This window comes from Adelges cooleyi, unplaced genomic scaffold (assembly GCF_023614345.1).
Source record: "Adelges cooleyi isolate 19-005CV unplaced genomic scaffold, UGA_ACOO_1.1 ACOO_flye_CR_arks_rails_tigmint_CR_PRNA_2, whole genome shotgun sequence".
In the NCBI taxonomy this organism is placed as follows: domain Eukaryota; kingdom Metazoa; phylum Arthropoda; class Insecta; order Hemiptera; family Adelgidae; genus Adelges; species Adelges cooleyi.
The window spans coordinates 2,160,528-2,182,674 of NW_026095860.1; the positions used below are offsets into that span (position 1 = coordinate 2,160,528).

Consider the following 22,147-nt stretch of genomic DNA (forward strand, 5'->3'; position numbering starts at 1 on the left):
CAGGAACAATAATATATGGCACAAAGAATGGGCATATTTTTTTAAAATCCAATTCCAACGAAACACAGTCAAAGTTCTCATCTTTCAAACTGTTATTTATAATTTATATATACATACCTGCGAGTGCATTGTAGACTCCGTACCGTTGGAAATACAAAAGCACTATTTTGGGTATGACCTTGCCTTAAGGGGATTGCACGAGGTCTGTTTCAGAGCTAAAAGCCAGACAATATTTCCACTACTTAGGACGGTCCGATTTCCATTCTGTAACGACATACCGAGTTAGTAACTTTAATAGATTAGGTGAAAAAAAACAAACAAACAAATTTTTGATGTTTTGCAATTTTTTATGTGAAAAAAAAAATTGGTTTTTAATAGTGGAAAAATTGCAAATTTACTAACAAGAAACTGACAAATATTTGAAACTTTAAAAAAGCATTTAACTGTTTCAATAAAATAATTACCATGTACGGCAACGTTGGCTCTATTAAGTTTTAGTAATTACTTCTCGTGGAGTATCTCATCGATGGGCGGTTTTGTCCACACAAGCTAATCTTTATCTTTTCTCTATTCTACCTGTTGTAAGATAACGTTTACAGATTGTATTAATTAGTGTAAAAAAAAAAAATAATAATAATAACAATTAAATTTACTTTACTCATGACATTAAAAATTCACTGAAAACTTAATTATAAAAATAAAAAATTATTTGGTATGTTTTGTTGGACAGTAAAATATATAACAAAATATTTACGTTCAAACAGCTTAAAAAGTATGGAAATTATATTCCGTTTTATAAATTAGTAGAAAACATTTTTTTTTTGTTTCTTAACATTTCAAAAAATATATATAAATGGATCGTTACAAAATGGTGATTTGGTAAAAATATAGAATATTATTGTCATTACTATATGGAAAATACAAATGACGTATTAAATAAAATGAAAAAGCCGAATAGCACAATACGTAAAATATTATAGTCAATTAATTATTGGGGAGGGAGGGGACAATAGTAACATTTAACCCATAAATGTCTTTACTAGTTCAATAAAAAAAAAAAAAAAAACTATTTACAATATTTGAAAAAGACGTAGAAAAAAAGTAATACGATTTATTTTTAAGATTACAATTATTTAAAGAACACGATAATATTTTAAAAAAATAATTATAATATGAATAAGATATATCCAAACGAGTATCGGCTTTAAAATGAAAAATACTTGACATAAAATTTTTGTAATAATATTGTAAAATTATTGCTATAAATTAAAGACGTACAACGGATATAATATTAAATTTTGACTGTGTTCGTTACGAGTTCCAAGACATCCGATGATATCGTGCTACAAATCTTTGGGAGTAGAAGAGGGGGGGGTGGGATACTATTTGGTAAATGGTTATATTTCTATTATTTTTTTCGCAAACTGTTTTGTCACACACACACACACAATGGTAATATTATATAAAATACATATATATATATATATATATATATATATTATCACATCGAGTATAACCGCACAATATAATTTATCCGTCACAGTTGCATATTTTATAAAACAAAAAACATTATAAATCATATTGTGGGTATAAATTTAAAAGTAAATTTTCACTAGAATACAAATGTAAGCAATTTTAATCCCCCCCAAAAAAACAAAAAAAATTTATAATTAAAACATCCAATAATAAATAATATAATAAAATAAAAATCATACAACAATTATTTGAGTTGGGAGAAAAAAAATATAATAAAATGGGTAACATGAAAACGTAAGAAATAGTAACAATATACACACATACAGAGTATATTATTGTTTAAGGAAAGTACATTGTTCGTCGAGAAAGAAACAATCGGCTAGCACGACCGCAAGTTCTGTTTTTCCTTTTCTAACTGCTTGATAATTTCAATTTCTTTGGCTTCTTTCTTTTGGTTTCTCGCTTCGAATTCAAGTCTGCAACGCAACAATGAGAATATAAATATAAATATGCTTATTGCAAAGTTATCCGTGGAGATAAAATAAAAAAGCCAACGCAGCGGGGTCGGGGAGGTCACGGGTATGTAGGAGCTGTTACGGCTAGCAATGTATAAGCATATTATAGTGATTGTAGGCTTTATTATTAATGAAATTAGTCTCGAAAAGAATCACAAATTTTCTAGATTGACTAATATAATATTGAACGGACGGGCATGCGCAAACTGTCGACCGATATACACAATAGATAACACTATCTTTGAAGACCTAATTAGGTACCAGTAAGGTACACACTGTTGAGTTGCAGTATTATAATTCAATTGCTTATTAGCTATAAATTCGGGTCATGGTCACCACTTGGTATAATATATTAAACGTAAAAATCACCTGTTGTTGATTATGCGCTCGACGATTTTTTCCGTAGTCATGTCGTTTGCAGAATCAACGATGACAAATTTGTTCATGGCTTTGGGCACGGCATACGGGTCTTGGCCGTTAATGTCCAACTGAAAAGACGTCTTGCCGTGGCAAACGACGTCCACTTGGAAATGATTCATCAAATCGGTCGTCACACTGTACGGCGCTCCGATTACCACTTCGGATACATACTGAAACGTGTGTAAATTATATTAGAGACGATGACAAGTTATAAACACACAGCAGTGTACGTACTTTGCACGCCAGAACGCTCAACACTCGTTCGTGCAAATTCATAATTGGATAATTGGAACCTTTGTACCGGTTTATCACAGGGTCGGTGTGGAGACCGACAATCAAGAAGTCTCCGAACTTACTGGCTTTTTCCAAAAAGTCCAAATGGCCGACGTGGAATATGTCGAAAGCTCCGGCAACGTAAACTACCTTATCGGTAGGCTACAACGGTCGGTGGTTAAGTATAGTTTTACAATCAATTGGCAGTGGGGGCAATAATTGTATTTTAAATTTAACAATACCTTAGGTTCCGTGCCTTCGCTGAATTGTATGATTTTCTTTGTGGTCGGTAAAAATTGCGAACATCCAGTCCACGGACTTTTGGCCAGACAATCTTGGCCCATCACTGATGAACGTTCTTTTTCGACTATGTATTCTTTATCGCCTCGGTAAAAGTGTTGCCGAGTCATCAACAACATACGACCCACTACGTCCGTCGTTGAAATTCCTTCAGTTCGTTTCACTTCCCTTAGTTTCATCGTTGGAGGAAAAAAAAACAATACGTAATCTTGTAAGTTAGCCGAAATTTAATATTTAAAAAAAACACACACATACTTGTATCGATTAGCTTTTTTAACTAAATGATAAGTATCGACTCCGTCGGCGGTGACCGTAATATCGTCTAAATAAAAAATACTATTATTACAATATTGATGTGTATAGAAAAAAACCCACATTGTCCAAATACTTTACCTCCGTGAACGCAAAAATCGCAGTTGTACCGATCCAGAGTTTCTAAATTGGTGACGTAAGGCGCATCTTCCACCACTTCGTCGACCCATTTAATCGCTCTAACCATTTTGTACCTTAAATGGGAAATCTGAATTAGGAAATTTGTTTTTTTCAATATTACGCTTGGCTTTTTCCCTAGTCAATCGAATCAAATTCTATTTGATAACTCAAATACACGTTTTTCTTATTAAAAGTCCAACTATTATTGAGATATTATAATCCTAAAACAAACTAAACCTTGACCGATATAATTACGACACCGTTACTATCAACTTTAATCTAATTAAAATTATTCGAGGTCAAAAACTTTTACGGTAGAGAAAGCTTATAGAAAAATCAAAATCCAAATCGATCGTAAAATTGTATAAATTAATTAAAAAATATAATTTTTTTTATCTTATCATCTTATCGAAAAAACAATAGTGAAAAATATTTAAATTTACTTAGCAGTATAATAGTTTTTTTGTTTGTTGACATCTATCAATGTATATTTGTTGTTCGATCAAACTCGATTATTAAAAAATTTGACACGTCCCGTTTGGCTCGATTACGTTGTGACACGATTAATCAATAACTGTAGTCAATAGTGTACAAAACAAGGCGGCGGAATGTGCGTCGGCACGATCGCACCGATGGTCTACTTGCCTTTCTTGTTGCGTGAAAACGGGCGGACCTTTGTGTCTGGTTATTTCCTCGTCCGTGTGTATGCCGACGACCAAATATTGACCCAGAGCTTTGGCCTGCCGCAACGAGTTGGCGTGGCCGAAATGGACCATGTCGAAACTTGGGAGGAGGGGGGGCAAAAAAAACAAAAAAAAAACCATTAAAACTACAAAAAAAAAAAAATGTAAACAGTTATCCAAGTTACCAAACTTACCATCCGTCACACCACACTCGTATGGGCTTCTTGTCGTCGACTCGATCGCTCATTTTTTTTTTTTCGGTTTTTATATTTTATTCCAAGTATACTTTTCTATCGCAAAACCAGTGCTTTGTCGACGTGTCGTTCGGTGCAGTTCACGATTGTGCGAGACGACTGTAAAATATGCGCGTTTATTACCGTCGACATGGACAGACCAGGCCTTTTTATTATATACTCAATAAATTGCTCCAACAATGTGAAATATTATACTTCAGAAACTTATCAAACAAATCCAAAGTGCGAGTCGATAAGAATATAATTAACAAATAGTAATCAACAATGTACACAAATCACAAAAGGAAACGTCACGGCACGACGAAGGATGAATATATTAATTATTATTGCTGTATTATTGTACATATAACATAACATAATATTAATTGGAGACGTCGTATCGAATCGGATCACTTATCAGCCACTAAAACTTCCAAGCGAGCACAGATTCGACCGGAAGGGACACTCGTATACGAGTCGCCGGCATAGTTATAGGTATATGTCCATGGAAAATCATAAAACAAAATGGCGGCGGACACTTGTCTCGATGTCCGCGTAGGTTTCCCTAACGTGCACGTCTCACTATGGCTAAAGCTGTTATCGATCCGACCGGCATTTTGATAATAATATAAAAAAAAAAAAACACATGACGGGGTTTGAGGGATAATTTGGAACATCAATGTAATCGTTATAATAATATTATTATGATCAGTCTTGCCGATTGTGTGGTAATTACCCCAAATGGTGGTAATTTCATCTGGGTTGAGTAAAAAATGGGATGTTGATTAAATGTGGTATTCTTAATATTCCAGTGGTAATTTTAAATTAAACAATATTTATTTATATATTATAAATAAAAATAAAAAATATTTTCTTTTTACCGTAATGTACTAATATGAGTGGAAAGATTTTTCTACTCGATGCACAATGTGTAAAATGTTTGCAATTTGTTGATAACATTCGCGTTATTTGCCTTATCATAGAGGGATAACTGTACTATCACTACTATCAATATTTATGATAAACATTATCATTAAAAAAAAAAACATCAGATAACGACAAAATAAATGTGTCCGTGAAATACCGAATATAAATTAAACAAAAATATATAATATTATAATCGTTTTTTATGTCAATTGTTTCTTTTTTTAATTTGTTATTGTTTTGTAATATTATAATATATTAACCTATTGGTAGATTAGATTAAACAAAAAAATAATAATAATAATATATTATATTTTGTTCAATCATGTACCGTCAACGTTTATGGTCGGTGCTTGCAAAACCGTCGAACATACCGAATAGCGTTGCCGGACCGTCGCGCAACGTGCAGTGTCGCAAAATTGTATTCGAAGAATTCGGTGATCCGATCAAAGTGGCCAAACTCGTCGAAGACACCGTTCCGGACACGGCAGGAGACGATCAAGTACGTCCGACCGGTTGATTATTCATACCGTACTGGTCGCTAATGTGTTGTTTCGTTGTTGTTTACTACCTACTCGTTTGTTTGTTTGTGTTATACTGCCTCTCAGGTGATCGTGAAAATGATAGTGGCGCCGGTCAATCCCGCCGACATCAACACCATCCAAGGCGTGTACCCCGTGAAACCGACGCTGCCCAGCAGTCCCGGATACGAAGGCGTCGGAGAAGTGATTTCCGTGGGCTCGCACGTAAAACATCTCGTGCCCGGGGATCGAGTAATACCCGAAGGCGTCATCGGTACTTGGCGGACGGCGGCCGTATTTCGTTCTTCCGAACTCGTCAAAGTCAGTTTTTTGTTACACCGTTGAGTCTTGGAAGGCAATATATTATTGCTCAATCGGTGTAATGGACAACGTCGTTTCAGGTGGACAAAGACATCGACATACACGCCATCAGCGGGATTTCGTCGAACCCGTGCACTGCGTATCGCATGTTACACGATTTCGTTAACTTGAACAAAAACGACGTGATCATACAAAACGGAGCCAACAGCGCGTGCGGTCAAAACGTCGTGCAGTTAGCGCGACATTACGGATATAAGAGCGTAAACGTAATCCGTAAAAGACCCGAACCAGACTTGGGGAACTTGAAGAATCGTCTCACGTCTCTAGGGGCTACTTACGTACTGACCGACGAAGAACTGAGGTGTGACTATAAAACATTAAATATTTTACTTTATTTGCCATTTGAAATCATTTACAAATTATATTTTTGTACAGGACGACGGATATTTTTAAAAGCGGAGCTTTGCCAAAACCACGATTGGCGCTCAACAATATCGGCGGAAAGAGTTCCACCGAAGTGTTACGTACTCTGGACAACGGCGGCGTCATGGTAACGTACGGTGGTATGTCACGAGAACCCGTGATCGTACCGACGGCGTCGTTCATCTTCAAAGACGTACAACTCCGAGGGTTTTGGATGACTAGATGGCACAAACAAAATGCGGGCACCGTACAGAGACAGCAAATGTACGACGAACTATCGAAAATGATGAAGGACGGCGAGTTGGTCGCTCCTGCTAACAAGACGTTGCCATTGGAATCGTTCAAAGAAGTGTTGCAGAACACCATGTCGACAAAAGGGTACGCCGGCGTTAAATTCTTTTTGGATTTGCAACAGTTGTAATGGAAAAATATTACTCGTTTCGTTGTTGTATTGGAAAAAAATTACATACATACATATAAGATTATTTATTACTATACTGATATTACGATACTGTTTTTTGGTGTATATTATGTTTATAAAAAATACAATGTTATTTGAATGAAATTACCCTGTTTCATATAATGACATTGCTTATTATCGTATCAGATGCCGTCTGTCTTTGGATACAAAATTATTTTTAGTTGGTAAAAGTGTAATGTTACTTTTTTCAGACATTCGTCACGTTCAACGTTACAAGACCATCACCTCGCTAAAAACATCTCCAAAAAAAAAAACCATCTATAGCATGCAAGTGTATTTTTAAAAATTTTTTTTTTACAAACTCTCAACGGGTGTCATTTGTTACAATATTTCCCCCTTAAAATTTAAATAAAAACCATTATTAGAAGAAAAAAAATTAAATTATACTGAACAAATAATATTTCAGTCGATAAGACTACATTAAGTAAAAACCGTGTACCTACTATTATTACTACCCATAATACCAACTATATTATTATTACAAAAAACTTAAAATGGTCTGAACGGCCATGTAAATAGTCGTCCCGTACCCAGCGAACCACGCTATTCCCCTGGAAGGTTGCGGTAAAACGACTACGGCATAAACAATCGTATGTAAAATTCTGGCACCGACAAACAGGCGGATTAAATTTGTTGCCAAAACCACATTCGGATTGGTCAACATGTATCCGAAACAGGCTACGATAAAAAATGGAATATTTTCCAAATCGTTGAGATGTGCCCTGGAAAAAAAAAATTGAAAAATTACCAATTTCAAGTCAAAAACCAACTCAATCAATCCACTTTACCTTCGCACTCTTTCGATGTCGGGATCGTCAAATTTTACTTTGGACGTTCTGTCCAGTCTGTCTTCGGGATTCATAAATATCTACAACAAGTGAACACAACCTAACGTTACAAATTAAAATTAAAAATATATTTTATTTAACTTGAAATGCAATCTTAAGCATATTTTGTCATTTTCTCATAATATTGTAGCCTAACGTTATATCGGATCAATAGGTCTATATTAATGTTTTTTAATTGTTACATATTAATAAGGTGTCTTTATAAAAAAAAAAATAAACACATTAATTTCCTTAATTTTCTTTTCATAAAAAAATTATTAGTAATATATGACTCAACGGTCGAGTAGATATCATTTTTGATCCAAAGGAGTTATAATTAAAATACCTCAACATGGGCAATAAGTGAATTTTACACCTATATAATAATAGACAGTGCAAACAACTTTGTTGGAATTAAATAGCACAATTATTTAAAATATACTTTTGACCTTGAAAACAGGAATGGAATATTTTACTAAATTTTTACTCAAAACGAAAAATCAATTAGGTTTTTTCCTTGTTCAACCGTTTTTGGTAATGCTTTCAATTCGTGTTTGAAAGTAAGTACATAATTTTGTGGGTAGTACTATGAAATCAATTTGTAAATTAACTAATATTTATATTATTATGACAATTATTTATTTCCTAAATAATAATGTACCTAGATATTATAACAGTAAGCTATGAGATACTTGTAGCGGATGGCAAAAACGTTTGTGAAAAGTTTAATGAATTGATATAACATGTTTAGTGGATACTCAAGCAAAATGTAGTGCCCCGTGATCGTCGATCCATTCGTATTAATTGAACCGTTAAATTTTTTTATGCTACCCGGCATTAAACCCGATACAAACTTACTCGGTAGAATTCAAAAAGGTTTTCGATTAAAGTGTAAACAGTCAACAACAAGAATAAGAGTATTAAATTAATATTGGGTTTTATCAAATTTACCTTCTTGGCAATCCGATGTCTAGCCGTCAGCATCGCCATGGCCAAAACTTTCAACACCAAAATGGCAGAATAGAACACATACGTTTTGAACAATTGTTCGTCGACTTTGATGGACGCAAACATGTTTGATGTTTGTCGTTAGTTTTAAATAACAGAAATAAAAACGAAAAACAGCTAAAGTTAAAACTATAATACGCTAAATCGAACAGCGACGTACACAACCACTACAAGCTAATGCAACGAGCTGTGACTGCAGACTGGAACAATGGGTTATATTCAATTTGTAAATATCCAAACATAGTAGGCAACAAATATATATATATATATATATATTATAAAATAAGGTATATTGTTATACCGTGTGAATATTAAATAACACGGGTAATAAAATACATGAATATTCGTTGGGAATAATTACACTATATTTTAATGCGATACTAAAATTCTTATTAATATAAATCTTACTATAAAAAAAAAAAATGATACATAATATGTAAGTGTATTTTTTTTTTTTTTTTTACAAACTCTCAATGGGTGTAATTTGTTACAATATTTTCCCCTTAAAACTAAAATAAAAACCATTATTACAAAACAAAATTAAATTAAACTGAACAAATAATATTTTAATCGATAAGACAATATTTAGTAAAAATGTATACACCTACTTATCACTACCCATAGTACCAACTATATTATTATTACAAAAAACTTAAAATGGTCTGAACGGCCATGTAAATAGTCGTCCCGTAACCGGCGAACCACGCTACAGCCCTGGAAGGTTGCGGCAAAACGACTACCGCATAAACAATCGTATGTAAAATTCTGGCACCGACAAACAGGCGGATTAAATTTGTTGCCAAAAACACGTTCGGATTGGTCAATATGTATCCGAAACAGGCTATGATAAAAAATGGAATATTTTCCAAATCGTTAAGATGTGCCCTGGAAAAAAAAAATTAAAAAATTTTCAATTTCAAGTCAAAAACCAACTCAATCAACAATCTACTTTACCTTCGCACTCTTTCGATATCGGGATCGTCAAATTTTACTTTGGACGTTCTGTCCAGTCTGTCTTCGGGATTCATAAATATCTACAACAAGTGAACACAACCAAACGTTACAAATTAAAAATTAAACATATATTTTATTTAACTTGAAATGGTGAGAATATCGTAAACCCGCCAATACTTTGTATTTCCTTAAAACCACCACAATTTAAACGGTTCCAACAGTATTTTAAATCATATTTTGACATTTTATAATGATTGTAGCCAAAAGTTATCTCGGATCAGGGTCCATATTAGTATTGTTAATTGTTACATAATTAGGCTTCTTTGTATTAATTTCCTTAATTTTTTTTTTTACAGTAAAATTATTAATAGTATGACTCAAAGTACGAGTAACTATAACTTTTGATCTAAAAGAGTCGTTATTCCGTAATAATCTACACAAAAATAACTCTGGATGGACGGTAAAGTGTATATATATCTATATAATAATAGTGCAAAATTTGTTGGAGTTAATATAACACAATTTAAATAACGTAAAATTAAATTTATTGAACAGATTGAGATTTCTAATATAAAAAAATGTTGAAATATTTTCATATATTATATGCTTTTAACCTTGAAACCAGAATGGAATATTATTTTACAAAATCAATTTAGTTTTTCCCTTGTTCACCCGTTTTTGGTAATGCTTTCAACTCGTGTTTGAAAGTAAGTACATAATTTTGTGGGTAGTACTATGAAATCAATTTGTAAATTAACTAATATTTATATTGTTATGACAATTATTTATTTCCTAAATAATAATGTACCTGGATATTAACAGTAAGCTATGAGATACTTGTGGCGGATGGCAAAAACGTTTGTGAAAAGTTTAATGAATTGATATAACATGTTTAGTGGATACTCAAGCAAAATGTAGTGCCCCGTGATCGTCGATCCATTCGTATTAATTGAACCGTTAAATTTTTTATGCGACCCGGCATTATACCCGATACAAACTTTCTCGGTTGAATGAAAACCTTTTTTGACCTTGTTGTAAACAGTCAACAAGAATAAGAGTAATTAATATTGGGTTTTATATAATTTACCTTCTTGGCAAACCGATGTCTAGCCGTCAGCAATGCCATGGCCAAAACTTTCAACACCAAAATGGCAGAATAGAACACATACGTTTTGAACAATTGTTCGTCGACTTTGAAGGACGCGAACATGTTTAATGTTTGTCGTTTGTTTTAAATAACGGAAACAAAATGAAAAAATGGCCAAAGTTAAAACTATAATATGGTAAATCGAACAGCAACGAACGGTACACAACACAACAGGCTAATGCAACGAGTTGTGACTGCAGACTGGAATATTGGGTTATATTCAAATTGTAATTAACAGCGACAATAACAAATATATATATATATATATATATATATATATATATTAGATAATAAGTATTATACCGTGTAAATATTAAATAACACGGATAATAAAAATGTATGAATATTCGTTAGGAATAATATTATTACTATATATGTTAATGCGATACTAGTCAAACAACACTAAACAGTGAACACAATTGTTATGTTGTTTTTACCGGCTACAACAGTATTATCTAGAATTACCGGTTTTTAAGTTGGCAACGTGGAGCGCGAATTGGTAACGTTGGCAACGGTGTCGTGCGAAGGACGTCATAATATTATTATTTATATTATCATTATTATGTGATAACGGATAAACACTTAAACGATTTTCAGAGGTTCATCAAATTGTCAATCGTTAATAAAATATTAATTACCAATCTGAAAATAGTGAAATTCAATAATAACCGCTACAACATATTGTTATTGTGACCGGATCGAGAGTAGAAAAATAATTTACTTTCTAATTTCTGTTCTAAAATATAATAATATTATTAATTATTGTTGAAAGTGTCAGCAATTTTATGATAGACAAAAATTTGTCGATTTATATAATATATAATATATAAAAATAGTAAGGTTTTACCGTTAGTTGTCTAGCTTTATATTTTAATCAATTACAATTACTTGTATAATTTACTTAATATAATTTTAATTTTAAACGAGTTATTAATTAGGTAATATGTCGGTGCCATAACCTTGGAATTTATATATTTTTATACTTTCTTCGTTATAAGCAACGAATCCGCACTTTTGTTATATTTTCTAATCTAGATTTACATAGTTTATTTTGTGTTATAAAATTATTAACAGTATAGTTTTATAACTTTTTTTTTTATAGACTTTAATCACTGCACCTTTTTTCTTTGAATAACTGAATGTGTTTTTCGTCAACCGTATCCATAATATATTGTTCATTCAAACAAGAGTTAAATACTATCAAATAGGAATCCATTGGTCTTAATTATAAATTTTATTACTATTTTTTTAATGTTATTCTAGAGTTTGTACTTAGTAGGTAACAATAATAATTAATAACAAGTTCCCTAGTATTTAAATACCTACCTATATTCGTGGGATATATAATTTAAAAGTTACACTTAAAATTATTACAAAACGATACTTCTATCACAGTTAATATTATGAAATCAGCGTGGACACTTCGAAATGTAAATAAAAAATCTATCCGCCATGTTTGTGGAGTTCTTCAACGAATATAATATCTGGTCCTTAGTGATTTGTTATCAGTGTCCGTTCTGATTTTCATTTTATTTTGCGGTTGTATCACGTGACCGATTTTTATGCGACCACTTTTGAAAAGTGAGGTTATGTTTTTAGTAGGCGACGATTTTCCTTTGATTGCGTCAGAACCCGTGTAGTATTGTTAAAACATTTTTTTTTTTTTTTAAATAAAAATGTACAAAAATTGTAGATCTTAATTAGTTGTTAATTATACAATCGAATCGACTTTTATTCGGTAAAATAACTTATCTACTTTAGAATAGAGTAACAATAATAATAATTATATTATATTTCGTTTGCATTCAACGTTTTTCTATTGATAAAAAGTAAAATATAGTACACACCTACTATTATTGATATTTTTTTATTATACCGCTAATAATCTTGACCGTTTCTTGTTATTTGTGTTTTTTACCTACGGTTTGTTTCTTCAGGTAAAGATGCCGTTGTCGTGTCGTTTCTACGCGGAACGTTACCCCGAAATCGACGATGTCGTCATGGTCAACGTACGTAGCATCGAAGAAATGGGCGCTTACGTACATCTGTTAGAATACAACAACATCGAAGGCATGATATTGCTCTCGGAATTGTCCAGGCGGCGTATTCGATCCATTAACAAACTCATCCGTATCGGCAAGACCGAACCTGTTGTCGTCATTCGTGTAGACAAAGAAAAAGGTAACGCTCTATTTGGTAACTCGTTCGGAAAAAACATACACTTACACATTGTTTTACCTACAATTCAGGTTATATCGACTTGAGTAAAAGAAGAGTGTCGCCGGAAGACATTGAAAAATGTACAGAAAGGTTTGCCAAAGCCAAAGCCGTCAATTCTATTTTACGTCACGTCGCCGAACTGTTAAATTTCGAGTCTGACGCTCAATTCGAAGAGCTCTACCACAAAACGGCTTGGTTTTACGAAGAAAGAACCAAAAAGAAGTCGTCGGCTTACGATTTTTTCAAACAAGCAGTACAGTATGTTTTTGTATTGTTTGGTATTGAAAACAATTTCAACAGATACCTATTTTTAGACGATTCGAAATTTGTTTGGTACTTTTTTTAATTTACATATTTTTTATAATTATTACCATAGAGACCCATCGATATTGGCGGAATGTGGTTTGGACGAAAACACGCAGAACGTATTGTTGAACAATATCAAACGCAAGTTGACTTCGCAGGCCGTGAAAATTAGAGCCGACATCGAGGTTGCGTGTTACGGATACGAAGGAATAGATGCCGTGAAAACTGCACTGAAAGCCGGTCTAGCGTGCTCGACCGAAGAACTTCCGATTAAAATCAATTTGATCGCTCCTCCGTTGTACGGTACGCGTTTATTTATGTTAATTGATCATTTTACCGAAAACCTTTCCACTATTGAGTCGGATAACATTTCGGGGCATTATCGGACGAGTTTAAAATTTCAGAGGGAAGATTAGAAAATTTACGCTTTTGCTTCTGTTGACCTAAAAATTGTGTATTTGTCTGTTTAGTAATGACGACTGCGACTCCTGAAAAAACCGACGGTTTAAAAGCTTTGCAAACGGCCATCGAAGAAATCGACAAGACAATTCAAAATCTCGGCGGCGTTTTTAAGATTCAAATGCCGGTATGTGTTTGCCAAATGCGATGCCTTAAACCTATAGACATTTTTGTTTTTCATTATTGTTGTACGTATTTTGTTTTAGCCCAAAGTGGTCACGGCCAGCGACGAAGCCGATTTGGTACGACAAATGGAGAAAGCCGAATTGGAAAATGCCGAGGTCGGCGGCGACGACGACGAAGAAGACGAAGAAGGTATGCAGAACGGAAATATCGATGACGGCGAGGAAGCCGAAGAAGAAGAAGAATAAAATCAATTTTAGAATTTTCATATGTTTTTTCTATAACAAATTGGTTGAAACATATTTTTTTTTTCAAAATCCATTAAATTTAGGATTTTACCGCAGTTACATATTTTTTTTTTAAACCGTTGTTTTCGCTTGAACTTTGAGCGTAACATTCTGCAAACAATCCTGTCATTATTATATTTTATCTTGATATTACCATTTATTTATAATATCGAGATATTATAACAATATCAAACGGCATTTCGGTACTACTTTGTTGTTCGCTTGTTATAATAAAATATATCCACATTTAATACTCTTCCACTTAAAAGATTTTCCAAGTATTGACATTTGAACATTTTGGGACGTATGAACTTTTAATGAGTTTTAAAGAAAAAGTAATTCTTAAGAAGTTTTCAATTTCCAAAATGAATGGCTGTTTTAAAGTGTGGTCGTTTCTTCGTCAAAATCTAAGCTTTTTAGTAAACGTAGCTAAAATTAATTAATTATTTTCTCATCAAGCTCCACATCTGTGTACTTGCCCTATTTAAGTGTTAATTATTTTTAATTGATTTAGCGTTATTCAAATTTAATCTACGACCAATACCTAACTACGCAATGACCAATAACGGTAGGAGTGGTTTTTTTTTTTTAAAAGTTTATTGTATCATTTTCATTTATAATAATTATTCCTGCAAACCTGTGCCGGCTTTTTTCAACCCCATTTGTGTATCTACCCTAATATCTGCAATACTACCCTTTGGCTTTGTGTTTTACACCATTGCGGTATTAATTAAATAATTAATTGTTTTGTATATTGTTTAAGGGTTGATCCGTTTAACGAATGGCACTCGATATTGTTGAGAAATAATGGCAATTTGTTAGTTTTTCTATATAATATTGTTTTCAGTGTTAAATTAATATAATATTAAAAACTATATAATATATCAAGCACAGAGCTGTGCATTATTCGAATAACCCACAAATATTTCTTAAATTGCAGTTTTCAACAAAACATTTTTTTTTCAAACATGATTTTCTTTAAAAAAAAATATTACCATAATATAAATAAATGTAACAAAAAGTAAGTAAATATAACGTTTAAATAATAATTATGCTAGAACAGTATGATTATAATGATATACTGTTTATTGAAAGGTTTTTTTTTTTTTTGGAGATTGACACTAGATACAATTGATGATAATGTTAATAAGAAAAAAATATAATGGAGACAAAATTACTGCCAGCATTGTGGGTGGCATCAGAAATATTATAAGGAATTGAATTCCAGTCCAAGTGGTGAATGTAATGATAATTCATTGTTGAAAACATACTTACATTATATGTTGTGTGCCTACTTTGTCAAAGAATTTAATTGTGCTTCTCCGTGTGTATCTAAGACACCGAATTGCAGAGCCAAGACATGATGATCACGTTTGAGACATAACCTATTCTTGTCCTTGTGTGTCGCTTGTCACATTCGTTGTGTGTATAACATGTGCATTCACAACCGGGTCATGATTCGAGCATAAACCTTAAAATGGATAAAAAAAAAAAATTACACAGAATAGGTAATTTGATTCATAAAGACTAGATCAGACAAATCAGCAAACTTATACATTGTAGCATAATATATTTGACACGTTTGTACAATAAACGGTATTCGTTTTTTTTTTTGAATTTAAAATAGAACTCGTACCTCGTTAGAAAACGGTCTTGAGAAAAAAATAATTTCAGATTTGAAAGCGGGAGAAAAAATCTTGTTGAATTGATATGTTAGACGATTTTTTGATATCTGGCCACACATGCGTCCACAGGGTGGCCACCGAGTGGCCGGCGTATGACCAAAACCAACTTATGACATGTGACACATCATATTGGGTTAGAATTTCACTTTCAATTCAGCGGTGTTATTAGTATTATTTTATATTGAATTATGTGTCGCATTTGTCGGTTTTTAGTCACATGCCGGCCACTCGGTGCCACCCGTGGACGTATGTGTGGCCAGATATAAAAAAAACCATGTTACATATCGATTCAACAAGATTTTTTCTCCTGATTTCAAATCTGAAATTATTTTTTTCGTAAGACCATTTTCTGACGAGATACGAGCACCCTGAACGTCTCGTTTGAAGCTCGGTAGGACTTTACATGACACCCGCTGTGTATATGCTACTAAATAAATATATTAGTAAGTATATTGATTAAAATTGTTCCATTTTTATTATTATCATTATTCAACTGCACAATATTACTGTCTTGTTGTATTTTTTTCTTCTTCAAATAAAGCCTGGCGCAGATACAATACAGTTAAAATGTTCTCGCTGTCTTTTTAGAACCCAACAGTAAAAATTCCATTAGCACCAGAACGTTGGAACGGTTTAATTTCAAACGCTCCATAATAACTCTATTCCTTTCTTTTGTACCTACCTGTATAGAATTTGTTTTTTTTTTTTAAATTCAATTTTGTCAATGTTGTCTAAAATTGATTTACAATACTAATTTGCCGTCTAGACGCTGTTGTCGGTTTACAACGGTCAGTGTTTTTTCTTTGTGTTATTGCAAACAACACACTTGCCTACATATAATAATGATAATAATAATATAGTGTCTAGAAAGCGACTATTCTTTTATTTTATTTGTTCGTGTGAAAATGTGAAAATACAACTTTCATTACAATATAGTATACTACTTTTAAGGGGCTTTATTTATCGCAAATGACAAATTGCAGCTATGCTAAAAATACACAAAAAAAAAGAAGCATTCAAAGTTGTTGGAAAAAAATACCAGTTTTGTGGAATGTACAGCCTGTTTTCTGCGTTTGAATAATTTTCAACGAAGCTATTTCGCATTTAAATTATATTTTCTGCAGAATTTCCCGTTTATAAAATTAAATATTTTTATAACGTTTTAAAAACGGATTGGCTTAAAAATCAGCAAAAAAAGGACATTTATTTGATTTTGAAAACAATTAAAATTGAAATTTTGTAACGTCATTCTTTTTAGAAAAAAAAAATTTGGTTTATGTTTTTGTACGAAATTTTAAGTAAATCCGGTAAACGAGTAAAAAGTAAATAAATAAGTAAACGAGTAAACTTATCTGAGTAAATTATTAAACAAATCGAGTAAACGTATCGAATAAACCGAGTTTATAATTCGAGTAAACGAGTAAAGCGTGGTTGAGTAATGCTTGCTCGTAGAAAAAAATATACTTCTTTCACCCTCCCTTCCTCCCTCTCTCCCTCCCCCTTTCCGGACTTTAAGCTTTAGTAAGTTTAAACGTGTAGTTATCCAAAAACTGGTTGTCGTCCAATTCCGGCAAATTCTTCTTGTTTTGAAAATATATATCAATTACACCTATTTGTTCGTTCCCGTTTGGAATTAAAAAAATCGGTAGTGCTCTGGAGAAGAAGAAGCGGATATTAGAAGAAAATATTAATTGAGAAAAAGTAAATATCAATCAATTATAGTATTCAGTAATTAATATCGTATAAAGTATAATGTTTTAACGCTGGAGAGCCGAGCCGAGAAAACGTACAAAGATTTATTAAATCGTTTCCTAGATTTGTTTACTCAATTTACTCACTCGTTTACTCGGTTTATTCATTCATGTATTTGATTCATTAACTTAATAGATTTGTTTGCTCGCTTGTTTATAAATCTCACTCGTTTATCAACTCGATTTATTTACTTATTTCATCGATTTTTATCTCAAATTGTTTACTCGTTTATTTTTGGTTTATCAACTCGATTTATTTACTCATTTACTCGATTTGTTTGTTCAATTTGTTTACTAATTCCCTCGATTTTTTCACTCGTTTATTTGGTTTATCAACTAGATTTATTTACTCATTTAATAGGTTTGTTTGCTCGTTTACTCAATTTGTTTACTGATTTACTAGCTTTGTTTATTAGTTTACTCGCCAATTCGGTTTATTTCCTCGATTTATATTTAACAAAAACCTAAAAACTTTGCGAATGGATCACCCGGTATATTATGCGGCATATCCGGCTTGTACCTGCGTCATATACACGTTGTGATAAACGTGTTTAGTGTTTACGCGTGGGTTTGGCAGCGAACAACGAAAATGACAAATTCTATATTTATACAACAAGAAGTCAATATAATGATACGTAGTACCTGTACGGCGATCGATGGTCCATGATCGATGATAAATGATAAATAACGGTCGGCCGGTGCGTGACGCGTCAATGACCCACGAACGGTTTCTGCGGGCCGATGACCGGTTTACGCGAAGTAGGAGTCCGAAGAAGTGACCGGCGGCCGCGTCGCCACCGCGGTCCGGCCGTCCAGACAGTGTTTCGTCCTTGCCCAGTCACATCCTCCTGTCCGTGGCCCACGCCAGAGAAACTTTGCTATCCGCCGTCGTTGCAGGGCTCGTTTTTCGTTTATTTTTTTTGCCAAAACCTGTGACATGTGCACGTACGTCGTAATGCTGCTGATCGCCCTGGCCGCCGCTGCCGTCGCCGTCGTCGAGGCGGCCCCGCAGACGTCCACGGCGGACGCCGCGACGACCGCGGCCGCCACCGCCGCGGCCGCCGGGGCCGACGAGGTCGTGTACGACCAACGGCAAAACGGCACCGAGAACGTGCGGATCAGCCTCAGCGACCTCAAGGTCGTGGTGGCACCGGCCGACGGCCTATTCGGGATCATTTCCATGGCCGGCGCCGGGTTGCTGTCGGATCAGTTTGGCGCCGCGTCCGAGAACAAGCCGTCCACGGTCGACTGCAACGGTTTCAAGTGCAACAACCGAATCCGGCAAGCCGCCAAAAAGTCAGTATAAACAAAATAACAACCGCACAGTTTTCTCCAGACATATACAATTTCTTTTTACCGTCTTAGCGTACAACTCTTCTACTCTACTTAAAACGAATTTGTTTCTTGTGACGAAAATAAAATAATAATATTATATACAGTATAATATTATAATGTGATATGATATAATATAATATGAGATGATAATATAATTTCATATAATATAATATGATATAACATATATAATATAATGTAATATGATATGATACTGTAATTTAATATAATATAATATGATCATTTATATGTGTCAATAACATTAATTTTACAACAAACATATTAATGAGAAAAAATATCAATACAATTCTTTCAATGAAATATTGGAATCAAATAATATCGGCTATTATTATTTATACTTGTCTAACCCCCTCCCCTTCCCTTCGTACAAGTTAGTTTCAATTACAATATTATAAAAGTATATTTTACTTTAAACTGTGTACGACATCTTGTATTTAGAATACATATATATAAACACATTGATTTAGCAACAAAATGTATAGTATGTGAAACAGTATATATTTTTTTTCAAAAAGTTACTGCGTTTTTCTCTATTATGTCATCAGATTTATTTATACTAATTTTTCGGCCGAGTATTAATGTTTATTTACATATTTCAACCAACAATTGCGTGCAGATAGACAGCTAATTTCCTACTGCAGTAGAAAAAAACGTGACCAGTTACACACAAAATTGAAAATTTGAATTACATTTTTTGACCATAAACTAAGATGTTTCGTTGGGCAGACGAAGCGCGTCTTGTGAAGAAAGTGGTCGTGACCGTATTTTGAACAATCTTTGTAATACATATTATACAGCTTTGTGTCGAGTAGTGATTAAAATACTAGTCTTGATGATATTATTTAAACAACGTTTATCAAGACTATACAATGGCCAACAGCTGTTGTCTATATTGTTTATGTATATATATATAAATATATATATATATATATACTCGATATTGATCAATGGGAAAATCATTTATAATAAAAAGGTTGCTTAGAAACTGCACATTGTTTTTTAAATGGTCAATAATTGTCCAATAAAAAAATAAATAAATAATTGTCTAATTTTTAAGTGGATTTTTAGATCTATATAATAAAAATATATAATATGTCAAACCGGATGTTTGGCCGCGTTATAATATTATCTGAAAACAATAATTACAGTTTGGACAATAATTTTGGTGTTACACTATAACGGATGGGTTTAAAGCTTTGTAGCTTTTTTTTTTGTAATAAGTTTAAATCATAAATTATTATATTTCAATATATAATTTAAACATTTAAAATACAATCCAAAACATGAAGTATTCTTTTTTTACATTTCATGTGTTTTTTTTTTCGTTTGTTTTAATAATACCTAAACTTACTTACTTACTTATAACGTCTCGGTTGAATATTAAGTAAGTAATAGTTTGTATTTTATTCAACTATATTATTTGAGATATTGTACTCTTCACCGTTAAATTTCCCACAAACAATTACAATAATAAAAATATTGTTTACCTAAATTCCAACAAAATTAATTAAAATTTAAATAATTTATATTTTAAACTTATAATGACACATTTTGTACATTTTGGCTTATACAATGTTCTATTAAATATATAAATATATATATATATATATATATGTATATATATTGGACTTATTCACTTCAACTCAATGGAATGCCTTTCTTTTTCCCTGACAATAATAATAATACTTTTCTTATTATAAAATAACAGGTACACATATATTTATATTTATATATATATATATATTATAAGAGTAGTTTTTTCTTGTACGGTAATTGTGGTTTTTCTAGTATTACCACGATATAGAACGTACTAAACCGAAAGGAATAATTAAACGGCATACCTATAAGGTCGTATTTAACTAATATATATATATATATATATATATATATATATATATATTTAAAACGAATTTTCAATTATAATATTATTTAAACACACACACGCATACAGAGTTGTGTTTGGTTGAATTAATTAAAACAAAAAAAATAATGTCATGGATGTCCGGATTATAATAAATATTATTACTCTTTTTACATAAAAATCTAGATGTGATAATTTAAAATATATATTATATTACCTACTAAGAAAAAACGGTAATATTTTATTTTATTCTCGTATAATATATTTTATATATTTTTATTTTTTTTATTGTTTCAGGAATCGTTTCAAATTGTCTAGTCTCATCGTTCCACTGTTGAACAACCAAGCCGAACAGAAAACCGGAATTCCCGACAGCAACAACAACACTCATTAAAACATATTATAATGTTTTTTTTTTTTCATACAGTTACATGTGTCTAAAAAAATGTCCAAAAGGGAACAAAAAAAAAAAAAATGAACACAATATTAACAATAGGGTTTTGCGCATAACGCAATGATTATATATTTTATTTCAATATTGATTTCACATAAAACAAAAACAAAAAATCGCTAAAACCAGCACAATGCAAATTGAAACAGTTCAATAAAAAAAAAAATGAATGTACTTTTTGCGTTTAATCTTACAAATTAATATTCATACATTTTATTTTTATTATATACATCTAAGTCAACAATAAAATACATATTAAAAAAAAAAATAAAATACCTTAAAATTAAAATAACACTAATTATAACGAATTAAGTTCTAACACGGACAATTATTAGGATAAGGTCAATGTTCGGTATATAGATATTATATATTATAATATATTATATAAATATAATATATTATATATTTATTATAAAGACTGTTGTAGGAATTTAAATTTTATATTTTTTTTATACGTTTAAAAACGATAATAATATTATTTATTTAATAAAATAAATAATTTTACACGCACGTCTATTGGTTTGTTATTATTATGTTTTTTTTTTTAATGATTAAATTTAAAAACGGTAGAAAAATTGAAAATTTTCATTTGAGATCTTTGTACCTTTTAGTTGCATATTTTATTGCTGTGAATCAATCAAAAAGAAAACAGTCAACCTGCTTAATTGACTCACGGTTGAAAAATAATATCAGGTATACACAGTATTATCGTT

General features: G+C 32.0%; 6 protein-coding genes across 7 annotated transcripts; 3 read left to right on the plus strand and 3 right to left on the minus strand.

Annotated features, from left to right (window-relative positions):
• Positions 1 to 1,678: 1,678 nt before the first annotated feature.
• Positions 1,679 to 4,719, minus strand: LOC126833772 (ethanolamine-phosphate cytidylyltransferase-like). The gene is made up of 9 exons (XM_050565299.1): positions 4,514 to 4,719; positions 4,294 to 4,452; positions 4,062 to 4,199; positions 3,378 to 3,490; positions 3,240 to 3,306; positions 2,927 to 3,152; positions 2,646 to 2,846; positions 2,361 to 2,581; positions 1,679 to 1,952 (listed from the first exon to the last, which is right to left on the minus strand). The coding sequence occupies exons 2-9, from the start codon at positions 4,344 to 4,346 to the stop codon at positions 1,856 to 1,858; spliced, it is 1,116 nt and encodes a 371-aa protein (XP_050421256.1). The 5' UTR covers positions 4,347 to 4,452; positions 4,514 to 4,719; the 3' UTR covers positions 1,679 to 1,855.
• Positions 4,720 to 5,387: 668 nt separating this feature from the next.
• On the plus strand, positions 5,388 to 7,124 carry LOC126833773 (enoyl-[acyl-carrier-protein] reductase, mitochondrial-like). Its single transcript, XM_050565300.1, has 4 exons — positions 5,388 to 5,758; positions 5,865 to 6,098; positions 6,179 to 6,459; positions 6,534 to 7,124. Exons 1-4 carry the CDS (start codon positions 5,582 to 5,584, stop codon positions 6,940 to 6,942), a joined length of 1,101 nt encoding a protein of 366 aa, XP_050421257.1. The 5' UTR covers positions 5,388 to 5,581; the 3' UTR covers positions 6,943 to 7,124.
• On the minus strand, positions 7,011 to 9,057 carry LOC126833776 (microsomal glutathione S-transferase 1-like). The gene is made up of 3 exons (XM_050565304.1): positions 8,781 to 9,057; positions 7,791 to 7,870; positions 7,011 to 7,724 (listed from the first exon to the last, which is right to left on the minus strand). The coding sequence occupies exons 1-3, from the start codon at positions 8,901 to 8,903 to the stop codon at positions 7,481 to 7,483; spliced, it is 447 nt and encodes a 148-aa protein (XP_050421261.1). The 5' UTR covers positions 8,904 to 9,057; the 3' UTR covers positions 7,011 to 7,480.
• A 325-nt stretch (positions 9,058 to 9,382) lies between these two features.
• Positions 9,383 to 11,324, minus strand: LOC126833775 (microsomal glutathione S-transferase 1-like). Its single transcript, XM_050565303.1, has 3 exons — positions 10,879 to 11,324; positions 9,792 to 9,871; positions 9,383 to 9,722 (listed from the first exon to the last, which is right to left on the minus strand). The coding sequence occupies exons 1-3, from the start codon at positions 10,999 to 11,001 to the stop codon at positions 9,479 to 9,481; spliced, it is 447 nt and encodes a 148-aa protein (XP_050421260.1). The 5' UTR covers positions 11,002 to 11,324; the 3' UTR covers positions 9,383 to 9,478.
• A 1,211-nt stretch (positions 11,325 to 12,535) lies between these two features.
• Positions 12,536 to 14,389, plus strand: LOC126833774 (eukaryotic translation initiation factor 2 subunit 1-like). Of its 2 annotated transcripts, none has more exons than XM_050565302.1 (6): positions 12,536 to 12,676; positions 12,876 to 13,119; positions 13,188 to 13,416; positions 13,535 to 13,767; positions 13,935 to 14,050; positions 14,130 to 14,389. In XM_050565302.1, exons 2-6 carry the CDS (start codon positions 12,882 to 12,884, stop codon positions 14,292 to 14,294), a joined length of 981 nt encoding a protein of 326 aa, XP_050421259.1. In that variant the 5' UTR covers positions 12,536 to 12,676; positions 12,876 to 12,881; the 3' UTR covers positions 14,295 to 14,389. The 2 variants fall into 2 exon arrangements, with proteins under 2 accessions (XP_050421259.1, XP_050421258.1); XM_050565301.1 differs by having other exon boundaries at positions 12,561 to 12,767.
• A 4,317-nt stretch (positions 14,390 to 18,706) lies between these two features.
• On the plus strand, positions 18,707 to 21,946 carry LOC126833814 (uncharacterized). Its single transcript, XM_050565369.1, has 2 exons — positions 18,707 to 19,065; positions 21,281 to 21,946. The coding sequence occupies exons 1-2, from the start codon at positions 18,707 to 18,709 to the stop codon at positions 21,375 to 21,377; spliced, it is 456 nt and encodes a 151-aa protein (XP_050421326.1). The 3' UTR covers positions 21,378 to 21,946.
• Positions 21,947 to 22,147: the final 201 nt, after the last annotated feature.

Coding starts and splice junctions, on each gene's coding strand:
- LOC126833772 (XM_050565299.1), bottom strand. CDS start 4,346: ATGAGCGATCGAGTCGACGACAAGAAGCCCATACGAGTGTGGTGTGAC. Junction 4,200..4,293: donor CGAGTGTGGTGTGACGGATG/GTAAGTTTGGTA, acceptor CCTCCTCCCAAG/TTTCGACATGGTCCATTTCG. Junction 3,491..4,061: donor GTTTTCACGCAACAAGAAAG/GCAAGTAGACCA, acceptor TTCCCATTTAAG/GTACAAAATGGTTAGAGCGA.
- LOC126833773 (XM_050565300.1), top strand. CDS start 5,582: ATGTACCGTCAACGTTTATGGTCGGTGCTTGCAAAACCGTCGAACATA. Junction 5,759..5,864: donor ACACGGCAGGAGACGATCAA/GTACGTCCGACC, acceptor ACTGCCTCTCAG/GTGATCGTGAAAATGATAGT. Junction 6,460..6,533: donor CTGACCGACGAAGAACTGAG/GTGTGACTATAA, acceptor ATTTTTGTACAG/GACGACGGATATTTTTAAAA.
- LOC126833776 (XM_050565304.1), bottom strand. CDS start 8,903: ATGTTTGCGTCCATCAAAGTCGACGAACAATTGTTCAAAACGTATGTG. Junction 7,871..8,780: donor GACATCGGATTGCCAAGAAG/GTAAATTTGATA, acceptor CACTTGTTGTAG/ATATTTATGAATCCCGAAGA. Junction 7,725..7,790: donor GACATCGAAAGAGTGCGAAG/GTAAAGTGGATT, acceptor TTTTTTTTCCAG/GGCACATCTCAACGATTTGG.
- LOC126833775 (XM_050565303.1), bottom strand. CDS start 11,001: ATGTTCGCGTCCTTCAAAGTCGACGAACAATTGTTCAAAACGTATGTG. Junction 9,872..10,878: donor GACATCGGTTTGCCAAGAAG/GTAAATTATATA, acceptor CACTTGTTGTAG/ATATTTATGAATCCCGAAGA. Junction 9,723..9,791: donor GATATCGAAAGAGTGCGAAG/GTAAAGTAGATT, acceptor TTTTTTTTCCAG/GGCACATCTTAACGATTTGG.
- LOC126833774 (XM_050565302.1), top strand. CDS start 12,882: ATGCCGTTGTCGTGTCGTTTCTACGCGGAACGTTACCCCGAAATCGAC. Junction 13,120..13,187: donor TCGTGTAGACAAAGAAAAAG/GTAACGCTCTAT, acceptor CCTACAATTCAG/GTTATATCGACTTGAGTAAA. Junction 14,051..14,129: donor TTTTTAAGATTCAAATGCCG/GTATGTGTTTGC, acceptor ATTTTGTTTTAG/CCCAAAGTGGTCACGGCCAG.
- LOC126833814 (XM_050565369.1), top strand. CDS start 18,707: ATGTGCACGTACGTCGTAATGCTGCTGATCGCCCTGGCCGCCGCTGCC. Junction 19,066..21,280: donor ATCCGGCAAGCCGCCAAAAA/GTCAGTATAAAC, acceptor TTATTGTTTCAG/GAATCGTTTCAAATTGTCTA.